General features: G+C 36.1%; 4 protein-coding genes across 4 annotated transcripts; 3 read left to right on the forward strand and 1 right to left on the reverse strand.

Annotated features, from left to right (window-relative positions):
* On the forward strand, positions 1,073-2,569 carry LOC104778223. The gene is made up of 5 exons (XM_010502616.1): positions 1,073-1,215; positions 1,308-1,494; positions 1,582-1,821; positions 1,907-2,114; positions 2,211-2,569. The coding sequence occupies exons 1-4, from the start codon at positions 1,133-1,135 to the stop codon at positions 2,030-2,032; spliced, it is 636 nt and encodes a 211-aa protein (XP_010500918.1). The 5' UTR covers positions 1,073-1,132; the 3' UTR covers positions 2,033-2,114; positions 2,211-2,569.
* Positions 12,137-13,599, forward strand: LOC104778226. The gene is made up of 5 exons (XM_010502619.2): positions 12,137-12,270; positions 12,362-12,572; positions 12,652-12,876; positions 12,958-13,164; positions 13,261-13,599. The coding sequence occupies exons 1-5, from the start codon at positions 12,188-12,190 to the stop codon at positions 13,396-13,398; spliced, it is 864 nt and encodes a 287-aa protein (XP_010500921.1). The 5' UTR covers positions 12,137-12,187; the 3' UTR covers positions 13,399-13,599.
* On the forward strand, positions 20,469-22,071 carry LOC104778225. Its single transcript, XM_010502618.1, has 5 exons — positions 20,469-20,619; positions 20,712-20,898; positions 20,986-21,222; positions 21,308-21,541; positions 21,637-22,071. The coding sequence occupies exons 1-5, from the start codon at positions 20,537-20,539 to the stop codon at positions 21,769-21,771; spliced, it is 876 nt and encodes a 291-aa protein (XP_010500920.1). The 5' UTR covers positions 20,469-20,536; the 3' UTR covers positions 21,772-22,071.
* Positions 21,997-23,614, reverse strand: LOC104778224 (stem-specific protein TSJT1-like). The gene is made up of 4 exons (XM_010502617.2): positions 23,353-23,614; positions 22,651-22,894; positions 22,445-22,565; positions 21,997-22,352 (listed from the first exon to the last, which is right to left on the reverse strand). The coding sequence occupies exons 1-4, from the start codon at positions 23,556-23,558 to the stop codon at positions 22,162-22,164; spliced, it is 762 nt and encodes a 253-aa protein (XP_010500919.1). The 5' UTR covers positions 23,559-23,614; the 3' UTR covers positions 21,997-22,161.

A 25,137-nucleotide genomic window follows, 5' to 3' on the forward strand; every position in this document is an offset into this window, starting at 1 on the left:
AACTTGCGTGCTACCATAAACGGACCACTTCTTGTATATTCTTAGTATAGTAAGAAAAGAAAAAAAAGTCGTGATCGTTCCACCATACACATGACTCGTCCATCAGTCGAGTAAAAAGCGAGAGAGCAAAAGTGGAATAACTTTGGCAATGTTGATACTCTGCATCTTCCCATTTTACTTACAGTAGCAAGTTTATGCCAATAGTAATAGAAGCCACTTTTTTCAGTTCACACAACTATTAAGGTAAAATGCAACACAGAGGCACGGTTTCCTGGGTTACTCAATGGGTTTAAGAGTAAGATGGTGACAGAAAAAATCAAAACCTATAACCAAAAATGGATAAAGAAGCTCGTAAGTGCGTGGAGTGGTTACGTTGGAAGAAGTTGAGAGGAACAAGTAAAGGAAAAAGCAGAGCAGAGCCAGAGGTCATCTCTCGGCTATAAAAACAGAGAAGGAGTCACAACACAAATCACTACAAAAGAACATCACAGAGCAAGAGATTCAAATAGCAAACAAAAAAAACTTTATACATTCTTTAGAGAAAAAAGAAATGGGTGTCGTAGCATTCGAGTGGGCAGAGGTAGGTGACANCCTACTATAAACGGACCACTTCTTGTATATTCTTAGTATAGTAAGAAAAGAAAAAAAAGTCGTGATCGTTCCACCATACACATGACTCGTCCATCAGTCGAGTAAAAAGCGAGAGAGCAAAAGTGGAATAACTTTGGCAATGTTGATACTCTGCATCTTCCCATTTTACTTACAGTAGCAAGTTTATGCCAATAGTAATAGAAGCCACTTTTTTCAGTTCACACAACTATTAAGGTAAAATGCAACACAGAGGCACGGTTTCCTGGGTTACTCAATGGGTTTAAGAGTAAGATGGTGACAGAAAAAATCAAAACCTATAACCAAAAATGGATAAAGAAGCTCGTAAGTGCGTGGAGTGGTTACGTTGGAAGAAGTTGAGAGGAACAAGTAAAGGAAAAAGCAGAGCAGAGCCAGAGGTCATCTCTCGGCTATAAAAACAGAGAAGGAGTCACAACACAAATCACTACAAAAGAACATCACAGAGCAAGAGATTCAAATAGCAAACAAAAAAAACTTTATACATTCTTTAGAGAAAAAAGAAATGGGTGTCGTAGCATTCGAGTGGGCAGAGGTAGGTGACAACCAACTGACGCTTGTGATGAACAGAGACAATTGGGCAAACAGGCAAGTTTTATTTTTGTTGAATCGACGTATGTTACAAGTTATAACAATGTTGGTGACTTTTATATTATGGTTTTGTCTGATGGATTTAATAGGGAAATAAGTAGGGCGTCTCGGGATGTTCGGAGTGACAGTCTGAGTGGTCGGTGCAAAGATAATGGCGGAACGTGGTTTGCTATATCTTCAAAAGGCCGTGTCGCGTTTCTCATGAGTAAAACGTTGTTGGAAGACAAGGTTGATAAAGATGGTGGATCCGAGTTGTACCCCATTGATTTTATGAAGGTTTGTTTCAATTTTGTCTTCTTTTTTTTTGGTTCTTCAAACATATTTTTGGTTTGATCACTGGATTGTGCTTTGTTTGATTTGCAGAGTAACGTGAGTCCAGAGGAGTTTGCCGATCATGTGGCACGGTGTGCAAAGGATGACAAACTGGATGAAAAGAACAATGGGTGGTCCTATAGCCTTATAGTCGCTGACTTGACTTTGAATTCAATGGTTCATATCAGGAAACCCCATATACTTGCGCCTGATGTCTTGACTGAAACGGTTCCGTTTGGTGTGCACACACTTTCTCCTGACGGCGGTCTCGATTCCACAGATGCTACCAGGGTAAATTATATATCAAGTACAAGTATTTCATATAGTTGTTGGTAGCTTTTTCAAACCTTTTTTTTTTTTTTTTTGTGTTGCGCAGGATTTGTGCCTGAGAGACTATTTTAGTCAGATGATTGGTGTTACCAACCCACAAGATTTTCCATGTGGAGAAGCCACCACAGACAGCTTTAGTGATTGGGGGAAACCATCCACTAACACGGTTTAAGAAGTTTGTTGAGAGGTTTATGTGTACTCCTGTGGAAGAAGGTCAACCAACGGTGTATTTCGAAAGGAAGACTGATGAAGAAGTACGAAACTTTTATCTAAACGTTTTCATTGATCCATTCTCCTTACGTACCATCGTTATAATTTACTTAAATCTCTTTCTTTTGATTTTCATTCAGCTTGGAATACCACGCTTTGGAACAACAAGTGCGACAGCATTGGCGGTGGAACGCAATGGGGAAGTAACGTTCTTTGAGAGTTACAGGGAAACTGATGGTCGTTGGACCGGGAAAGACCTCAGTTTCAACATGGAGTAGAGACTAGAGACAGAGTTCCAAAGAAACACTGCGCAGCATTTCAAAATATAATTATTCTACAACTACTAAATAATCTTGTTGATGCTGTCTATAGATCTCTTTAATTAACATTGTTGTACGATTTAAGGAAACCTATTTCCTTGATCGCACTATATCTATAGTAGTCTAAGACGTAAAAGAAAAGAACATTATGCTTAAAATAAATAAATAAATTTGTTGGATTTCTATAAATTTCCTTTGGCACAACTTAGAAGTACAAAACCATAAATTACTCAATTTCTTCCAACATTTAAATAGCTTCGTAGATTGCATCATCACTAGTAACTAATGAAAGTGTTCATTGTTGTTTGCATTGTCGAAGGTAATTTACAAAAAAAAAAAACAGAACAGAACACAAGACTATAGAAGGTTTCCTCAATCAGTCTTCTTCTTCATCCTTGCTTGCATTAACGAGAATTCGCTAGAGCCCAATTAGCTTCACTTCCTCTTCTTGGAATGCTACTGATCTTTGAACAAGCATCGACTTTAAAGTTAGCTCCACATATAACTCCTTCACTATCAATCCTCGGCATTGCCTTCATTTTATTCTTCGGATGCTCAAAACTCATCAAACCAGTTTCACTATGAAACATACAACCTGAAACATAACATTACAGAAAACACATTAACTCTAGTCTCCAAATTAACAAGTTACAGATTTGACGTCAGTGTTTACATAACTCTCATTTAGGATTTATGGAATATTTGGTGTTTATCTTCTTCCCTTTATTTTATATTTGATTCTCTTATAAAAGGGATCGAACCTCATGTATAGATAACTTTGAATTGGAATAAAAAGTTATTTTGAAAAGAGCTTTGTATAAGCCTAGAGAGAAAGACTCTCACACCCATAAAGATCTTATCTTGAGTAGGACCTGAGAAGAGGACTCTCATCCCTTTCCATTCTTAGCTTCTGCACCGCATCATTTGGTATCAGAGCCAAAACGGTTCTTCTCATGGTAGTGTATATTCCTAAGTTCTACGGTGGAATACGTGTTGATTCATTCTTAGATTGGCTCACGGATGTTGAAGACATATTGATGCTTCAAAGCGTTCCCGCTAATGAACAGGTTTCGCTTGTGACTAAGAAGTTTTGAGAACATGCATCAACATGGTGGTAGAAAGTGAAGAAAACACGCAAGAAAGCTGGCAAGAGTCCTATCAAATCATGGGATAAACTCAAACAAAAGCTTTGTGCAACCGATCTGCCTCGTCATATGATGTATAATCTTTTGCCGAATATGAAACAAGGAGCACGATTGATTCAAGTCCACAACGTTGTCGATGAGCATATCTACGATGTTGTTGGTGATGATTTGTGTACTCTGAAACTCGCCTCTGATGAAGACAGTAATGCTGACGAAGTGAAAGAACCCGACAACATGGAAGACGAAGACGTTGTTGTCGACGTAGAAAACGGCGATGATGAGTATGCCTATGTGGATGGCTCGAATTTTTCTCCTTTGGTGCATGATGCCGAGCAACAGTTCAGTGTCAAAGTTGCTGAAGATGATTTGGTGTACGATGCCGTGATCTTCACCGATGGTGAAGATGATTATGTCAACGCCAATGCTACATAAGTTGAAGATGATTTTTTCAACACCAATGATATGGAAGACGATGATGATAACAATGATAATGCAGATTATTAGAATATTGAGAGGAAGAAGAATGCACTGAAATGATATCAAAATATAGCCTCCAGAGTTGTACTGTGACAATCTATCCGTTGTGTATCTCACTGCAAATCCTGCCTTTCACGAGAAAAGTAAGCACTTCGCGAATCACTACCATTATGTGAGAGAGAAGGTTGCTCTCGGAACTGTTCTCGTAAAACACATACCTGGTCATCAACAAATTGCCGACATCTTCACGAAGTTTCTGCCTGCAAAACCTGCGGTCCAAACTTGGTGTGGTCCTCCCTCCCACACAGAGTTTGCGGGGGAGTATCAACAACTCAACAGCTCCGAGCAAGAACTCAACAGCTCCGACTTCCTCTGTCAAGATCACAAATGAATCGGATCAAAAGTATAATCGAGTAACAGTGAAGAAAAAATATGAAGAGATTGCTCCAAAGATTGAAGTGATTAAAACGGTAATGGGCTTTACCTCACACCAGCCCGTTACCATCAAGCCTAACAAGCCTTTTTAAGCTCAGTCCAACAGAGAAAAGCCCACAACTATTCAAGCTTCTCCAACCTTCCAACGACTATCTCCACCTGCACAAATGGACAAAAACACAGTCAACAAAGCAAAGACCACAATTGACCGTACGGAGCAAATAGAATAGATTTGAGTGTCTTTGACTTATGTGATGAGTGAACTGTCCTATAGCAAAACCCTAATATTTTGATGTCTATGTAAGGACAAGTGATGTAACCTAATCAATTTAAAGAAATAAAGGAGAGCAGCCGACAAATCCGCTTCATAGGCGAGCCTCATCTCTTCCCTCATCAAATGGGTCGGCGAAAGAAATTTGCTTCAGTTTCAGCTTCCATCGACATCTTCGCTCATCTGAGATAGATGAGCTTGAATCAGATGGAGAATATTGAGTTAAGATGTCGAGTGAAGTAGATCTAACAATTCTTGGCACTGGTCCAAGGGGAAGAGGATTCGCTGAAGAGGGAGAAGGAGAAGAATTCTGCCTCCACCTATGCAAGATACGACCATCGTGAAAATGCAGAATCACAATTAGGAAATTAGGAGATTCAAACTATCTTTTTCACATTCCAGATGAATCAACTAGGTCTTGGGTTCTCCAGAGGGGTCTTTGGCATGTTGATGATTGTTTGATGTTTGTTGCTTCTTGGACTCCAGAAGCATCTTTAGCTATCCCCGAGATCAAAACTATTCTTGTATGGGTGACTTTAAAAAAGATACCCATCATTCTCTATTCAATTCTTGGCATTAGTCATATAGCTTATGGATTAGGTGCACCAATGGCAACCCATAAACCTAGACTAGATCCATTTTTGATGGGTGAGGCCAAGATTTTGGTAGAGGTTGAGCTGAGCAAAGCCTTTCCAACTAAGATTGCTGCTAGTGATATAAATGTGTTCATCTCTATGGTAGAGGTAGAATATGCTTGGTTACCCACTAATTGTAAGAATTGTGGGCAATTGGGTCATAAAGAAAAGCGTTGCTTACAGTCTACATCAAGTCCTCAAGCGAATGTAGCTACGATCATTGAGTCCTCTATTGATAAGGTTTCAGAGCCTGACAATGTAAATGCTTCAAGCCCCATACAAATTGTTACAAATCAGTCTACTACTCCTGGTCAGATCTTAAGCATTGAGGTACACGATTACTAATGTTTCTCTCTTACCAGTCGGAGAACCAATTGCAACAAAACAAGCTTCACCTACTATAGTAGAAGAACACATTCTGTCAACAACTGTCTCACCCGCTGAGAATATACCTATTTTTGAAACTGTTTAAGTAACTCCTTTATCTATTGAATCTCCTATTCAGGAAACTGCACAGACTTCTTCAGCTATATCTCATGCTATTTTCCAAGGGGGGAGTAGTAAACAAGCCGAGATTAAACTTGGTTCAAATCAATTTGCCTCATTGGGTCCTTCCGAAGGAGAAGAATATTTGTTGGAGTCAGACTTGGATAATGAAACTGAACCGATGGATCTAATGACTCCTACGGGTAAAATAATCCTTTGGGAACGACCAGTTAAACCATCAACAAGATTATTTATTTTGTTTAATTTTTCTTTTTGTAAGAAAATGGTATTAAATAATTACATTGCCTATAATAATGATTATTGTGATAATTTTATTTTGGAAAATTTAAATATGTGAATATTAATCAGTTTTTTTTAATAGGTGAATAATTTAGGTTTTTAAACATGTTTTAGATCTAATAATGATATAATAATTAAATATGTTATAAAAATGATTAAAATATATTTTAAAATTAAAATGTTTGATTTTCTAATTAATTGAAAAGGAATATTCCTTAATCATTCAATAGCAATTATGTGTAAATATCCATAAAATAAGAGCAATAAATTCATTAGTGTCTCGAGCTCTCTAGCGACGACACATCTACATTTTCTTGAGAATGTTTCTCTATTAATAATATACTAGATTATGACCCGCGGTACATCGCATGCCAAGTTTTTTTTGATTTTTTAAAATTAATATACTATTTTAATACTAATTTTGTTAATGTACTCTTTTGTTAATTTTAGTGATTTGGTGTATAATTCGTGGTATACCGCACAAAAAAATTTTTAATACAATTTTAATTAAATCAGTTTGATTCGATATATTTTATATTGGTGTTGTTAAAATAGTAAAATAAGCATTTAACATGTATTAAAGTATCATGTTAATAATATTTTATTTTTTAATATTATCAATTCAATCATGTAGTGTCATATAACCCGTCATGTAATATAACTCGTTTGTGTTATTTTGAAAATTCAATATGTTTAAATATTCATAATTTTAAATATTTTATTAAGTTTAGATATATAAGTTATAAATTGTAAACTTCTTAAAATTCAATAATTTACTATATATAGTAAATTTACTATATATGTATGTTGAACACACACATTTTATATCAATTGAGTAATATATGTTCGTTTAAAAAAAATCAAATCATAATATATACAGGAAAAATACACATTTTATTAACTTTATGTATTATATGATGATTTACTACATTTAAAAAAAAAAAAAAAAGATGATAGGAGAATAATTTTTTTTAATATAAAATAAATCTTCCAAATATATATATTAATTATAGAATAGTATATATATATGGATATTTAAAAGATTTTAATTCTGTTTGGTTATAAGAATAGTAAAGAGAATTAATTAAACTTGTTTGGATATGAATATAATCATTAAATGGCATTAGATGCAAAAACTAATATCCTCTATAAAAAATATAGATAGGGGATATTTAAAAAAAAAAAGAAATAATAAATAAAGAGTAAAATGTTCTTTACCTAAACAGCCTCTGAACTCATTCTTTAGTATTTACGGCGAGAAGAGGAGGACCAATGAAAATGTCAATGTTGAAACTCATGCTTCGTACTAATGAAAGTGTTTATTGTTGTTTGGATTGTCGAAGGTAATTTACAAAAACAGAACAGAACAGAACCGAATCTTCGATGAAACCTGATCCGGTTCAATACCTTTTCCTTTGTGACATTTGTGATCTTGTTAAAATGTTAACGAATAAAAAACTCTTTCTCAATGCATATCTTTCTCCATGCATATATATACATATATACATATATATATATATATATATATATATATTTGAAGTATATTTTGAATTCTACCCTTTAAATTAAAATAATTTGCAAAATTAATCTTTAGAAAATTGCACAAAAAACAATAAGTTAAATATGGAAATCAAAATCGAAACTAATTATCAAAGTATATTATGGCATTTGAAGTTTTTTAGTTTAAGAAACAGTATATTTTCAGCATATTTTTCAGCAGTAAATGTAATTTTTTTATTACCTAATATGAATCATATTTAATAGCCTAAAATCTGTTATATTCCCCTTGATTACCATAATTTAGTAGGGATATTAATCAATAGAAGCTTATTCAAATTTTAATTGAAACAATATTCCTTACCTTCATGCTATAATTTGCGTGTTCATAGAAATAATAACGATTTACTGTGCTTGCAATCAAATAATCCAAAATCGGTCAGATTTCTACTGATTATGATAGCAAATATTTGTGTTTAATGCTAACACTGAATAAATAAAATCTAAATTTCTAAAGATTTTAATTTGCATAAAATCAATGGGACTGTTTATTCTCTATAAATACTTTGGTTATTTAGTAGCCAAATCAATGGGCACATCACCGATGCAATTGCTTTAGACCATTAGTGGAGTAACCCACCATAGTTACTCTCATAATAATTAATTATATAAATAATACTAAATTAAGTAAAGTAATCCTAGGAGAAACTTAAGCAAAATCACCTTATTACTAGAGAACCCAAAAAAAGATTGCTCAAGGATTTAAATAATAATTTTTTAATTTATGTTGATTAATTATCAAACTTTAATTATCTAAAATGATAAAACGATTGCAAATCGAGCTTGCAAGACTCCAAATGCACGCTCTACATCTTTACAACATCCTTCTTGCCATTGAGCAAAGAGTTTTGCTTTTCGACCACGTGGAAATGTAATGGATTGGATGAAAGTTGCCCATTTGGGATAGATATCGTCAGTGAGGTAGTACGCCATTTTGTATTGCCGTCCATTGACAACGTATGTAACTCTCGGAGCTCGGCCCTCTAGGATATCATCAAACACCGGGAAGCGGTCCAAGACATTGATATCACCGGGGAGCGGCCCAATATGCGTGCCATGGAGGGTTTATATTGAGCTCAAGGTTAGATGGTTAGGTGAAGTTTACTTTCAAAACAAGTGGGTTTGGGTTTTGAAATTTACCTAAACTACAACAACCACAAATTTATTACATTAAAACAACCTACAAACCCTACACCATCAAACAATAAGTTTGATGTTGAAGCATTCATCAAACCCAACCACTCGACAAGTATCTCTCTAATCAAGTACTATCCGTATTTATCACAACCAACAAACAAAAAGCAATCTTCAATGACTGACTCGAATATTACCTAATCTAACACTAAATAAATTACAAACTCATATTCAAACACTTGATCAAACTCATACTCAAACTCATCACTTATTACATTTATAAGACCATACCTTTTTACACAATTATTTATACACAAACAAAGCAAACATAACACTAGTGTTTCATGAAAAAGCTACTAATTCATCCCAACACACAACCGCAAACAATAACTATCAACAACATATGAAAGCTGTCGTACCATACCTTTTCAAATAAGAGAATCCAATAGTTGTGTCCGCTTCATGAATACCACTCCAAATCAAATCCATTTGACCTCGCACAAACATGTAAAAAGAGTCAATATAAATCACATAAAACAAAAACAAAAACATTCTACTCTTAATAAGAACAACAGACTAATCTCATAAAAAAAAGAAAGTTTCGATTACAACCACAAACCCATATAACAAAACTATCAAACATATCTAATCTCAACCAAAACTATCAGACAATAAATCGTAAACCCTCCAAAACTATCAGACAATAAATCGTAATGAGACAACACTAATTCCCAATCAAGCAAATAACCGGTTGATTAAACTAATCTCATAATCAATTGAACAACAAAATAATCTCAAAATCAATTTAACAACAGAATAATCTCATACATGCAATAGATCGGAATTGAGAAGACGAACCATCTCGTCTCTGATTCGTTAGCCAGTGGACCTCGTCGTTCGCTGTAGGCCACCAGAAAACCTCCGCCATCGTTGTCTCACCAAAATAAGCCTCCACCGTCGTTTGCCGTGAGAACTGAACCGTCCTATCTGACGGTTACACCGATCTGGAAGCCGTCGCCTTCGGGTAACCAACAAACAACCACTTTACGCCGGAAAATTCAATGGATTCGACGCGAATCCATTGATTTCTCCGATTTCATCAACAATCGCTGTTTCTGTCGCCTTCAGAAACGAGAGAGAAGGGAGAGAGACAGTCGGGAGGAAAGAAAAAGAAATGAGAAAAAAAAACCCCGGTTTTATTTACCTACCAACCTCTCATGTAAGGCCACGTCTCGTTCTTAAGGCGTTGCTCGGAATGTTTCCGACAGTAACGATACTCGGCAAAATGGACCCATTTATGGGTTTTTTAATATGTCTTTGGGCCCAAATACAAAAGCAACCCAACGAGAAACGCCCAGTAATCATGCTATTATGCATCTGGCTTGGACTAATTAAGGCTCTTCCCTATCCTCTTTTCACTTGAATGAATCGCTTTCATTTTTTTATGGCTTTACATAGTGATTGTACGTTGGATTTTGCAGCTTCTCTAGTGGATTCAAAAATGGTTCCTTCCTTCTATGTTACCTTAAGCTACAGGTTTTGGCTTTTGGGGAATGGTTATGGTTTTGATTCTTTTATTATGGTGGCTCATGTTTCATGTTTGGGTGTGGATATGCAGGGTTTTGTTTGGTCTCAGATTTCTGATGGGTTCATCCTCGATGTAAGTTAAATGTTCGAAAGATTAATCAAGAAAATGTAACCATAATCCATTCTAGCTTATTAACTTATATCTTTGGTGCAACACTAATGGTTTTTTTTGGTGTGTAAACAGTTATTTAAATTTATCATCAATACACATGTGATTGGAGGATTAGAGGCAATGGCTGACCCAGGAGAAAAATTTGCCCTGGTCAATAATTTTTTATAAGCAGTTAAATATTTAAACACACAAAAAAAAGAGAGTATTGAACCTGGGTTTGGGGTGTCAAACTACTAAAGAAAACCAACTTTGCTACCAGAATTTCAGTATTTTATATGCTAAAAAACTTTATTTCAACATTTTACCAGGTCACTTGACCTCCCTAACGTCTATGTAGGTCTGCCGTTGATTAGAGGATGGATTGGTTTTCTTTTGTTTCTTTGGTTTGTTTTTTATTTGGCAGGTGACAAGTAAAGAAACTGTATGCTAACTTCTTCAGGCAAAGGAAAATATTTGAATATTTGTATGAATGCTATAGACGTATAATTACATTGAACTACCACCTAAAATAACAAGTTTTGGAATGCATTCTCTAACTCTACACTTAGCGGAAGTGGCTTTAGAACTTATAAGAAGAAGATTTCAGATCGAACTTTCAGTATGTGCATAGCAACGTAAGTACCTCACGTTCTCTCTCTACTCTACTAGATGTTTCAGTTCAAGTGATTTACCATTTGAGAAATAAATGGACGATTGTTTAATTTCTATTCTCATATGATTTTTTTACTGACCGATCAGGATATAAAATTTAGTTTTTATTAACAATCAATATACAATTATAAAATCTTAAATACTAAACAAAACAAATAAATTAACAAATAAATATAAGTATTTTTTTTAAAAAAATTGTCCTGCGCTATACCGCAGGTTAAAACCTAATATATAAAATAAAAATGAACCACACAACCATCCAAATTGGCCATATGTGCCACCTCATCATCTATCCACTGTGTTTTGTTTAACGTCTTCGTTTCACTCTCTCAAATTAGTAAAAAAAAGGTGTTATAAATTGTTGCACATTACATATGACTTCTCCTTACATAATCAGCACTAGAGTCGAACTACCACCACCAAAGCAAGCTAAGACCAAAGCATAATTTGGATCATATGACTTCTTAAACTTGCGTGCTACCATAAACGGACCACTTCTTGTATATTCTTAGTATAGTAAGAAAAGAAAAAAAAGTCGTGATCGTTCCACCATACACATGACTCGTCCATCAGTCGAGTAAAAAGCGAGAGAGCAAAAGTGGAATAACTTTGGCAATGTTGATACTCTGCATCTTCCCATTTTACTTACAGTAGCAAGTTTATGCCAATAGTAATAGAAGCCACTTTTTTCAGTTCACACAACTATTAAGGTAAAATGCAACACAGAGGCACGGTTTCCTGGGTTACTCAATGGGTTTAAGAGTAAGATGGTGACAGAAAAAATCAAAACCTATAACCAAAAATGGATAAAGAAGCTCGTAAGTGCGTGGAGTGGTTACGTTGGAAGAAGTTGAGAGGAACAAGTAAAGGAAAAAGCAGAGCAGAGCCAGAGGTCATCTCTCGGCTATAAAAACAGAGAAGGAGTCACAACACAAATCACTACAAAAGAACATCACAGAGCAAGAGATTCAAATAGCAAACAAAAAAAAAACTTTAGAGGAGAAAAAATGGGGGTTGTGGCATTCGACTGGGCAGAGGTAGGCAACAACCAACTGACGCTTGTGATGAACAGAGACAATTTGGCAAATAGGCAAGTTTAATTTTGTTGAATCGACGTACTTTATAAGTTATAACAATGTTGGTGACTTTTATTTTATGGTTTTGTCTGATGGATTTAATAGGGAAATAAGTAGGGCGTCTTGGGATGGTCTGATTCTGAGTGAGGCGTCTTGGGATGGTCTGATTCTGAGTGGTCGGTGCAAAGATAATGGCGGAACGTGGTTTGCTATTTCTCCAAAAGGCCGTGTCGCGTTTCTTATGAGTAAAACGATGTTGAAAGACAAGGTTGATAAAGTCGGGGGACCCGAGTTGTACCCCATTGATTTCATGAAGGTTTGTTTCATTTTTTTTTATGGCTTTGCAAACATATTTTTTGGTTTGATCACGGGATTGTGCTTTGTTTGATTTGCAGAGCAACATGAGTCCAGAGGAATTTGCTGATCATGTGGCACGGTGTGAAGATCAGGATAATGGGTGGTCTTATTATAGCCTTATAGTCGCTGACTTGACTTTGAATTCAATGGTTCATATCAGGAAACCCCATATACTTGCGCCTGATGTCTTGACTAAAACGGTTCCGTTTGGTGTGCACACACTTTCTCCTGACGGCGGTCTCGATTCCACAGATGCTACCAGGGTAAATTATTTCAAGTACAAGTGTTTCGTATAGTTGTTGGTAGCTTTTTCAAACCCTTTTTTTTTTTTTTTTGTTGCGCAGGATTTGTGCCTGAGAGACTATTTTAGTCAGATGATTGGTGTTACCAAACCAAAATATTGTCCATGTGGAGAAGCCACCATAGACAGCTTTAGTGATTGGGGAAACGATCAACTAACACGGTTTAAGAAGTTTGTTGAGAGCTTTATGTGTACTCCTGTGGAAGAAGGTCAACCAACGGTGTATTTCGAAAGGAAGCCTGATGAAGAAGTACGAAACTTTTATCTAAACGTTTTCATTGATCCATTCTCCTTACGTACCATCGTTATAATTTACTTAAATCTCTTTCTTTTGATTTTGATTCAGCTTGGAATACCACGCTTTGGAACAACAAGTGCGACAGCATTGGCGGTGGAACGCAATGGGGAAGTAACGTTCTTTGAGAGTTACAGGGAAACTGATGGTCGTTGGACCGGGAAAGACTTCAGTTTCAACATGGAGTAGAGACAGTTCCAAAGAAACATTGCGCAGCATTTCAAAATATAATTATTCTACAACTACTAAATAATCTTGTTGATGCTGTCTATAGATCTCTTTAATTAACATTGTTGTAAGATTCAAGGAAACCTATTTCCTTGATCGCACTATATCTATAGTAGTCTAAGAAGTAAGAAAAGAACATTATGCTTAAAATAAATAAATAAATTTGTTGGATTTCTACAACTTTCCTTTGGCACAACTTAAAAGTACAAAACCATAAATTACTCAATTTCTTCCAACCTTTATATAGCTTCGTAGATTGCATCATCCCTAGTTCTTGAAAGGTTAATGAGAAAATAAATAAAACTTGGAGAAAAAGAACTTTATTTTTACTCTAGGCAACTCTAAGTTTTTACAAGGGAGACTATTGATATATATATAAGGGAACTTTCTAGATGGATTGGACTGATGCCCTACACAGGTGTCTTAATAGCATTTGATGGCACTAGATCCAAAAACTCCAAATTTGTTGTTGAGAAAGTTGTGTGGCAAGATGCCTTTTGTCGAGAACACACCATTTGTGTGTTGCTTTGTTGCAGTCTTTTGGCAGCAATGGTGAAGTGTTGGGCCTCGCAGAGCCCATAGCAGATGTTGGACTTGGACCAGTTTTGCTTGTGAGCAAAACCTCTAGAACAATTGGAGGGTTTATGTTCTTGCTAATACAGCCCCTTAAAGTTGGTGTTGGTGGATCGGAGACTTCAAGTTTGTACCTCAAATCATAGAATGGTTCTTGAGGAAGATATTTGGTGAAGATGTCCGCAATCTGGTATTCTGCAGGAATGTGTTTAACCACCAAAGCATCTTGTGCAACCCTTTCACGAACATAGTGAAAATCCACATCAAAATGTTTAGACCTTGCATGTAAGGCTGGGTTAGCAGTGAGATAAACTGCAGAAAGATTATCACAGTATAACTCTGGAGTATCCTGCTGTTTAACACCAAGGGAATCAAGCAATGCAGTGATCCACTTGAGCTCAGATGCAGCAAAAGATATGGTTCTGTATTCAGCTTAGTTGAAGACTTGGAGACTGTAGGATGGCGTTTTGCAGACCAGGAGATAATGTTTGTCCCAAGAAAAGTACAGAAACCTCCTGTAGAGCGTCTAGTTTCTTTACAACCTGCCCAGTCACTATCACTTTAGGAACGAAGAGCATAATCTGTTCTTGAACTGATATCAACTCCCATATGAACTGTACATTTTAAGTATCGTAGAACACGTTTCAGGAGATGGAAGTCAGCAACAATTGAGGTGTGCATCTTTTGGCACACAAGATTAACAGGAAATTGGAGGTCTGGTCGAGTAAGAGTTAGATACTGCAGTTTTCCCGCTAAACTTCGAAAATAAGTAGGATCAGAGAAAACTTTATCTTGTCCTTCAACACGATCAAGCTGAAGACGTAAAGGAGTTGGCATTGGAGCACAATCAAGCATACCAGCAGTCACTAGAAGATCTTTGGCATATTTTTCCTGATTTAAGAACAGACCACCCTCATGAAAATGAGCTTGTATACCCAGAAAATAATGTAGAGGACCCAAGTCTTTCATCCGAAACTCCTTGTTTAAACATTCCAAAAATCCTTGAATCAGTTGATCATTGCTTCCAGTCAATATCATATCATCAACATATAGCAGGAGATACATCATATCCTTGCCTTGTCTGTAAACAAACAATGAGGGATCTGGAATACTGCAAAAGAAACCAAACTTGAGTAGATAATTGCTGAACTTATCAAACCAAGCACGTGGAGCTTGTTTAAGCCCATAGATGGCCTTTTTGAGTTTGCACACATAATAAGGTCTTAGAGGATCATCAAAGCCAGGGGGTTGCTGCATATAAACTGTTTCTTTAAGATCTCCATGCAAGATTGCATTTTTCACATCTAGCTGCTTAATGTTCTAGTTCTTAGCTACTGCAGTGTGAAGAACATAACGAACAGTAGCTGTTCTAATCACTGGACTGAAAGTTTCAATGAAATCAACTCCTTCTTCTTGGTCATACCCCTTAGCAACTAATCTTGCTTTTAACTTATCAAGACTACCATCAGAGTTAAGCTTGGTTCTGAAAACCCATTTACAACCCATAACATGCTCAGCTTCCTCTGGTGGAGCCAAGTCCTATTCATCAACTTCACGCATCGTAGACATTTCTTCTCCCATTGCGTTATTCCATCCTTCATCCTTTAAAGCAGACTTCACTGTTTTAGGTTCAGGATAGTTACTTTTAACTATAAACAACGCATATCGAGGATTTGGTTTGACAATTCCTGACTTTGCTCGAGTGATCATTGGATGAGTTGATGTTGTTGCAGGAAGATCCTCAGTTACGTTTGTTGCCTCTTCTGCAGAAGAAGCAGGACTTGTTTCACTGATTTATGAAGGTGATGGGATCCTCTGAACAAAGACAGGAGCAAGAGCTAGTTGATTCGAAGGTAAAGGAGGAAAATCTTCTTCCGAAAAGAGAGCATCTAATGTTATTTGAGAAACTGCACTTGACAGTGAGACAGATTCAGATGTGTCCATCCTGCTATCAGAAACAAGAGAGCTGTTGCCTATAGAAGCAGGATCAAAGCATGCCGTACACTCAGAACTCTCTGTTTCATTAGCAGTAGACAGTAGACACTACTGAAGGACTCTCTGAAGGTGAAAGAAAACTAGACTGCCAAGCTGAAAGCAATGGAGTCTGAACTTTTGAAGCATAATCATGATATATTTCTGTATATGGGAAACACTTTTCATCAAACAAAACATGTTTGCTGATGTAGACTCTACCAGTTGGAGGATGCAAGCACCTATAACCTTTGTACTTCTCATTGTAACCCAAAAACACATAGTGCAAAGACTTTGGATCGAACTTGTTTACACCATAAGAACAAAGATAAGGATAACATGAGCATCCAAAGACTCTTAGAGAAGTATAAATTGGTGTTTTCTGATGCAAAACCTCATAAGGACTAGCCTTGTTGTTCAACACAGAGGAAGGCAGTAGATTACCTAAGAAGCTTGCAGTGAAAAATGCTTCGACCCAAAGTTCCTGAGGTGCATGACTCTGGAACAACATTGACAAACCAAGTTTTGTAATGTGTCTGTGTTTTTGTTCAGCACACCCGTTTTGTTGTGGTGTATGAGGACACGAGATAAGCTGTTTTATTCCTTCATTTGAGAGATGAGTGGTAAATCTTGTACTTATAAATTCACCCCCTCCATCACACTGGAACATCTGAATCTTTTGATGAAGTTGATTCTCAATTAAGTGTTGAAATTGAAGGAATATACAGTAGAAATCTGATTTTTGCTTGAGATGATATAACCATGTGAATCTTGAGTAATGATCAACAAAAATAACATAGTAACAAAATCCTTGAGGAGAAACAACTGGAGATGGACCCCATAAATCACAATGAATGCGTTCTAGGGGCTTAGAAGCAACATAATCTGAAGAAAGAAAAGGTTGTCTACTGATCTTTCCTAACTAACAAGCTTCACATATATGAGAAGATGCCTTATTCAGAATGATAGAGTTGTTTCTTGACAAGAACTGTAGAACCTCATTGGGTGGATGACCAAGCCTTTGATGCCATATCTCTTCACTGACTACTTGTTGTCTGTTGGAGTAGAGGGCATTGAACTTGGAGTCCTTTAGCACATAGAGACTATTGGCCTTGTTTCCTGTTGTGAGGAGCTGTTTTGTCTGCAGGTCCTTTATCCGAACAGAGTGTGAGTCGAATTTTACAAAGCATGGATAATCATCAGTCAACTTTGAAGCAGATAAGAGTGACTTAGTGATATTAGGACAGACCAAAATATCTTTTAGAGGTAACTTACCTTGAAGAGTTGTGGAGCCAACATGCGTTATTGGGAGAAACTCACCATTTCCAACAATCACTGAATATGTTCCTGCATACGGCTGAGCACTTTGTAAAGCAGCTGTGGAGTTTGTTACATGTGATGTAGCACCAATATCAGAAACCCATTCATGCCCCTCAGCATATTCCTGATCAGAGAGCCTCATTGCAGCTAAAGCTTGAGTAAAGTCATTGTTATAGTAGTCCTCCTCAAAGCGGTGATAACAGTTGTAAGCGGAATGGCCAGGCTTTCCACAAATCTGACAAGATGGTCGAGTAGACTAAAACTGCTAAGAAAAGCCTTTGCCTTGTGTTGAGTAACCTTGACCACCTCTGTTATGACCACCTCTACTTTGACCTCTACCCCTGTTTAAGCGACCTCCTCGAGAATAACCACCTCAGTTGTTGTAACCACCATTGTTGTTGCTTGAGTAAGAGTGTGAACTTTCATTTTTATTAGTATAAAAGGCTTGATGAGGTGTGACCACTGTTGTAGCTTCATAGGCCTGAATCTTATCTTCAAAGTTTGTAAGCTTAAAAACAACATCATCAAAGCATGGACCTGGATAGGTTTCCATAGACTCTTCAATCACAGTGCGGATAGACTCATATTCACGACCTAGACCAGTCAAGACCCTAGAAATCTTCTCATGTTCGGACAGAGGAGATCCAATAGAGTCAAGTTGATCACACAGAGATTTAATTTCAGCAAGATATACAGCCATAGACTTTCCCAACTTTTCTGTTGCATAAACTTTCTTCTGCAGATCTAGATTCCTAGTGGTTGAGACACGATTATACCGCTTAGCAAGAGAAAACCATACCTCTGAGGAAGAATGGAGTCAATAGACACTTTTAATAGCTGACTCAGAGAGAGATCCAACAAGCCAATCCATCACGAGCTGATCTGCGTGCATCCACTTCATGAACTCTGGATTACTCACCTCTGCAACTCGATCTCCAGTTCGAACCATCAGCGTCGGAGAAGGACGAGGTGTAGCACCAGTAACAAAACCAAGAACCATTTGACTAGATAAAAACTGCTCAAACTTCATCTTCTAGAGCAAATAGTTGTTATCAGTAAGCTTCAGGGTAACACACTGTGAAATAGTCACTATTGGTGGAGTAAAAGATGCTGCAGAAGGAACTGGGAACGATGGTATGGTAGGTTGAGGCGTCGGTGGTGAAATGGTGGGTTGAGGAATCGGTGAAGAGACTGACAGATTTAGAGGAGCAGAAATAGGTTGAGAAACTTCTGCTGAAGGTTGAGAAACCATGACTGCAGCAGCTGAAACCGGCTGAGAAAACATAGAGACTGAAGTTAAATTTTCCATAGCTCTGATACCATGAAAGCTTAATGAGAAAATAGATAAAACTTGGAGAAGAAGAACTTTATTTTTACTCTTGGCAACTCTAAGTCTTTACAAGGGAGGCTATTGATATATATATAAGGGAACTTTCTAGACAGTGTCGTGCCTAGACTAATCGGGGCTTAAGGCGAGACTGAAACTAGCGACTTTTCTAAAAAGAAATTTAAATAAAATAAATGTAAAAGAATTTTGAAATGATATAAATTATTGAAAACAAAACAGTATAATAGTCTAAAAAACAAAGCATAGTCTTTTTTCCTTATGTTTCAATAATTTTTTTCACCAAGTACTCATAATCTAGGTTTAAAAAAAAAACAATATATCAAATCATCACAATCATAATTCGTAAACAAAATTACTATAAAAATAAATTAGTATATTAATGAAGATTTAGAAGCACTGAAGCAGGTTTTAATCGTTTTAAGGAAAAGGAGTAAATAAACAAAAAAGTTTTAAACTAGATTGTCATTTTTAAGAGGAATATATCTTTTTCTGTTAAGGAATCAAAGCAATAAAATCGAACCAATGTTATTCATGAAATAAAAGGTCTTCCTACACTATTGTGATATAATATATTTGTTAGATTTGGGGGCCTTAAAAATTCTTTATATTTTTGGGGGCTTGAGGCAAATGCCTTTTTTTTAACCCATAGGCGCGGTTCTGTTTCTAGATGGATTGGACTGATGCCCTAGACAGGTCTGATAATAGCATTTGATGGCACTAGATCCAAAAACTCCAAATTTATTGTTGAGAAAGTTGTGTGGCAAAATGCCTTTTTGTCGAGAACACACCATTTGTGTGTTGCTTTGTTGCAGTCTTTTGGCGGTAATGGTGAAGTGTTGTTGGGCCTTACAGAGCCCATAGCAGATGTTGAACTTGGACCAGCAAAACCTCTTGAACAATTGGAGAGTTTATGATCTTGCTAATAGTTCTAATGAAAGTGTTTATTGTTGTTTGCATTGTCGAAGGTAATTTACAAAAAAAAAACAGAACAGAACCGAATCTTCGATGAAACCTGATCCGGTTCAATACCTTTTCATTTGTGACATTTGTGATCTTGTTAAAATGTTAACGAATAAAAAACTCTTTCTCAATGCATATATATAAAATAAAAAAGAACCACACAACCGTCAAAATTGGCCATATGTGCCACCTCATCATCTCTCCACTGTGTTTTGTTTAACGTCTTCGTTTCACTCTCTCAAATTAGTAAAAAAAAAAGTGCTAGAAATTGTTGCACATTACATATGACTTCTCCTTACATAATCAGCACTAGAGTCGAACTACCACCACCAAAGCAAGCTAAGACCAAAGCATAATTTGGATCATATGACTTCTTAAACTTGCGTGCTACCATAAACGGACCACTTCTTGTATATTCTTAGTATAGTAAGAAAAGAAAAAAAAGTCGTGATCGTTCCACCATACACATGACTCGTCCATCAGTCGAGTAAAAAGCGAGAGAGCAAAAGTGGAATAACTTTGGCAATGTTGATACTCTGCATCTTCCCATTTTACTTACAGTAGCAAGTTTATGCCAATAGTAATAGAAGCCACTTTTTTCAGTTCACACAACTATTAAGGTAAAATGCAACACAGAGGCACGGTTTCCTGGGTTACTCAATGGGTTTAAGAGTAAGATGGTGACAGAAAAAATCAAAACCTATAACCAAAAATGGATAAAGAAGCTCGTAAGTGCGTGGAGTGGTTACGTTGGAAGAAGTTGAGAGGAACAAGTAAAGGAAAAAGCAGAGCAGAGCCAGAGGTCATCTCTCGGCTATAAAAACAGAGAAGGAGTCACAACACAAATCACTACAAAAGAACATCACAGAGCAAGAGATTCAAATAGCAAACAAAAAAAACTTTATACATTCTTTAGAGAAAAAAGAAATGGGTGTCGTAGCATTCGAGTGGGCAGAGGTAGGTGACAACCAACTGACGCTTGTGATGAACAGAGACAATTGGGCAAACAGGCAAGTTTTATTTTTGTTGAATCGACGTATGTTACAAGTTATAACAATGTTGGTGACTTTTATATTATGGTTTTGTCTGATGGATTTAATAGGGAAATAAGTAGGGCGTCTCGGGATGTTCGGAGTGACAGTCTGAGTGGTCGGTGCAAAGATAATGGCGGAACGTGGTTTGCTATATCTTCAAAAGGCCGTGTCGCGTTTCTCATGAGTAAAACGTTGTTGGAAGACAAGGTTGATAAAGATGGTGGATCCGAGTTGTACCCCATTGATTTTATGAAGGTTTGTTTCAATTTTGTCTTCTTTTTTTTTGGTTCTTCAAACATATTTTTGGTTTGATCACTGGATTGTGCTTTGTTTGATTTGCAGAGTAACGTGAGTCCAGAGGAGTTTGCCGATCATGTGGCACGGTGTGCAAAGGATGACAAACTGGATGAAAAGAACAATGGGTGGTCCTATAGCCTTATAGTCGCTGACTTGACTTTGAATTCAATGGTTCATATCAGGAAACCCCATATACTTGCGCCTGATGTCTTGACTGAAACGGTTCCGTTTGGTGTGCACACACTTTCTCCTGACGGCGGTCTCGATTCCACAGAAGCTAGGGTAAATTATTATCAAGTACAAGTGTTTCGTATAGTTGTTGGTAGCTTTTTCAAACCCTCTTTTTTTTTTGGTTTTTGTTGCGCAGGATTTGTGCCTGAGAGGCTGTTTTAATCAGCTGATTGGTGTTACCAAACCACAAGATTTCTCCACATGTGGAGCTTTTATATGTGGAGAAGCCACCACAGACAGCTTTAGTGATTCGGTAAACCGTCAACTAACACGGTTTGATAATTTTGTTAATAGATTTATGTGTACTCCTGTGGAAGAAGGTCAACAAACGGTGTATTTGGAAAGTATGTCTCGGCATACTGATGGCCAAGTACGAATCTTTTATCTAAACGTTTTCATTGATCCATTCTCCTTACGTACCATCATTATAATTTACTTAATCTCTTTCCTTTGATTTTGATTCAGCTTGGAATGCAACGCTTTGGAACAACAAGTGCGACAGCATTAGTGGTGGAACGCACTGGGGAAGTAACGTTCTTTGAGAATTACAGGGAAACTGATGGTGGTTGGACCGGGAAAGGCTTCACTTTCAAAATTTAGATCTCCCTACTCTAATTAACATTGTTGTACGATTCAGGGAAACCTATTTCCTTGATCGCACTATATCTATAGTAGTCTAAGAAGTAAAAGAAAAGAACATTATGCTTAAAATAAAATAAATAAATTTGTTGGATTTCTAAAACTTTCCTTTGGCACTACTTAAAAGTTCACTTTATATTTTATATCTACACAATTCTTGAGCTGTTTATCTATAGTTTCTCTCACTTTATGTATCTCTTAATTCCATTGCATCATCACTTAGTAACTAATGAAAGTGTTTATTGTTGTTTACAAAAAAAACAGAACAGAACAGAACATAACATCGTATTCAAAGAACACAAGACTATAGAAGGTTTCCTCAATCAGTCTTCTTCTTCGTCCTTAGTTGCATTAACGCGAATTCGCTAGAGCCCAATTAGCTTCACTTCCTCTTCTTGGAATGCTACTGATCTTTGAACAAGCATCGACTTTAAAGTTAGCTCCACATATAACTCCTTCACTATCAATCCTCGGCATTGCCTTCATTTTATTCTTCGGATGCTCAAAACTCATCAAACCAGTCTCACTATGAAACATGCAACCTGAAACAACATTACACAAAACTCATTAACTCTAGTCTCCACATTATTACTATGATCAATCATTGTACTCAAAACTGAACCTGTTTACTTACCAGTTGGAAAAGGCGCAAACGATTTGGCACAACTTTGCTTAATGATCTTAAGATCATCAGACATAACAACAGATCCATCTGCAGCTATACCCCAATACAAACTCTCTACTCCATCAGATCCCTAGAGCCAATTCAAAAACATTGTCAAATAAAACTCTCATAAAAATGTAAAGATTTTGGTTTAAAGTATCAGTTCTTTTTATTACCAGAGATGCAAAAACAGAGGAGGCTTGAGTATCATAGACGACAAAAGCAAAGCTTCCTTCAAGACCTCTAAGAACTTGATCAGCTGGATAAGGACCACGATCACGAAGTGTTCGATAAGCCTCGATCACAAACATAGCTTCGTTTGAAGTTTTCCCAGATAAACCGTATTGTTTGTTCAAATCGCAGAGATTGTTTAATGTTCCAAGAAACACACAGTAGATTCCATCGATTCCACAGAACACCCTGAAACAATCGTCACGGTAAGAAACAAGATTTGTTTTGTACTGTAAGAAACAAGATTAACGATATGATTTTTACGGTAAGAAACTAGATTAAAGATTTGAATTTTACTGTTAGAAACAAGATTAAAGATATGATTTTTACTGTAGGAAACAAGATTAAAGATTTGATTTTTACTGTAAGAAACAAGCTTAAAGATTTGTTTTTCACTGTAAGAAAAAAGATTAAAGATATGATTTTTACTGTAAGAAACAAGCTTAAAGATTTGTTTTTCACTGTAAGAAAAAAGATTAAAGATATGATTTTTACTGTAAGAAACAAGCTTAAAGATTTGTTTTTCACTGTAAGAAAAAAGATTAAAGATATGATTTTTACTGTAAGAAACAAGATTAAAGATTTGATTTTTTTCCGGTAAGAAACAAGACTAGGGGGTTGTGTTAGAGAAATGTGTTATAAATAACCTTTGATGATGAGAGTTTTGGGAACGGACGAAAGCGAGAACGGCGGAGTCACCGAAGTTCATTGAGAAAGCTGTATCGGGGTGGTGAGAGAGGAAGTCAGAGAGAGTTTCTCCGGGAAGTTTAGGGTTTTCGCCGGTGACATTAGACGCCGGACTGTTTAGTTCTTCCGGTGGATGAGCAAACGTTTTGTGAAAAATAGCCAACATTTTATTTTTCTAAATCTTTTTTGTGTGTGTTTTCTTGATGAGCAAACGTTTTTTTTTTTTATTCTTGTTGGTCGTTTTATAGTTTGTTTTTGTGGAATTTTGATTTACACGAAAACGTAGAAAAGTGAGAAAATTGACGTGGAGATGACTAAAGGTTTTGTTGTTTTGATAAGATCTTGTCTCGCAGATCTCGATGTGCTCTCTCTTATCCAACTTATTTTAGTACTTATTGATAATTATTATTATGCCTTCAGCGTTCTGTTAATGGCCAACAAGAATCAATTAGTTTTCAGAAAACGAATCATTTTGTTTTTTTTTATAACTTTTCTCTCTATTTGAAGGCCATATACTATATAATATCTTTATAATGATATGATGGAAGACTTTTATTTTTAAGTTTGTAAATGTTACAATTCTTTTACGGGAAAAAGGGAAATTCATACTTGAGTCAATTGTAATATTAGATTCATTTTTTTTTCTCTTTTCAATATATGCCACTTTCCCTCTATTAAATTCTTGTTCATTCGTTATATTTACAGAAATGCCATTATTTTTTATTTATTTGAATTTTTTATGAAAATGTTTATTACATTTTTATCCTCATCTTCTTCTTTTATTTATGGTTGTGCCACCACCATCAATTTTCCAAAAACCATGAACAACCAAATTTGAAGCTGTTAAAGTTTCAACAACCTGAATTTATAAGCTTAAATAACACTTATGAGAACTTCATTTTCTTCCATCTCCTCTCCATTTTAATCCAAGAAAATTTGCAAGTGCATTCATCTTGTTATATGTCATGATTCTTGGATAGTGATTAAATTGGTGTTGGGTTTCTTCTATGGTGACTAAAGACGACGTCCTCGGTGCTTAACATTGCGAAACAACCACCGATAAGGTTATTTTCCAGTAGATTTCGTGATTTTCCTTGATTTTTTTGCAAAATTAGACTTCATTTGTTAGTTTAACCGTCATAACATCATGTAAAGTCTACTATGTGGTCAATTTTGCAATTAAAAATTTATCGAGTTTCGAGCCTGTAGACTGAAATTTCAGTCTCCTTAATTTCATTTGAAAACAAGAAAATATGGTTCAGACTACATTATAATCTTTCTGTCGGATACTTCGTTTGCAGTATACTAAGGTGTATTTTTGCAATTGACCAAATTATTGACTTTTTAGTTATGACTGCCGAACGAAGTCTTCTTCCGATAATAAAAGAGTAGACTTCTATAGTGGCTATTTTTGGATTTGACCAAAATATAAAAACATTGACCGTAATATTATTGATATAAAATTAATTAGTTGACTGCAAAAGAAGTCTACTAGTTAAAAAATTAAAATGTTGGTCAACCCCAAAAATGACCACGACAGACTGCAAACGAAGTCAACATTCCTGGAGACTTCGTACGTAGTCTACTTGGCGAAAGTCAAACTTGGTCAATTGCAAAACTAACCACAACGAAGTTTACTTTTTCTAGTTGATGGATAGATGCAGTCTACTTGTTAGCTAGAAGTCTACTACAAAGTCAATGGTTTGGTCAATTGCAAAAATAACCAAGTAGACTGTAATCGAACT

Source organism: Camelina sativa, chromosome 3, assembly GCF_000633955.1.
Source record: "Camelina sativa cultivar DH55 chromosome 3, Cs, whole genome shotgun sequence".
Lineage (NCBI taxonomy): Eukaryota > Viridiplantae > Streptophyta > Magnoliopsida > Brassicales > Brassicaceae > Camelina > Camelina sativa.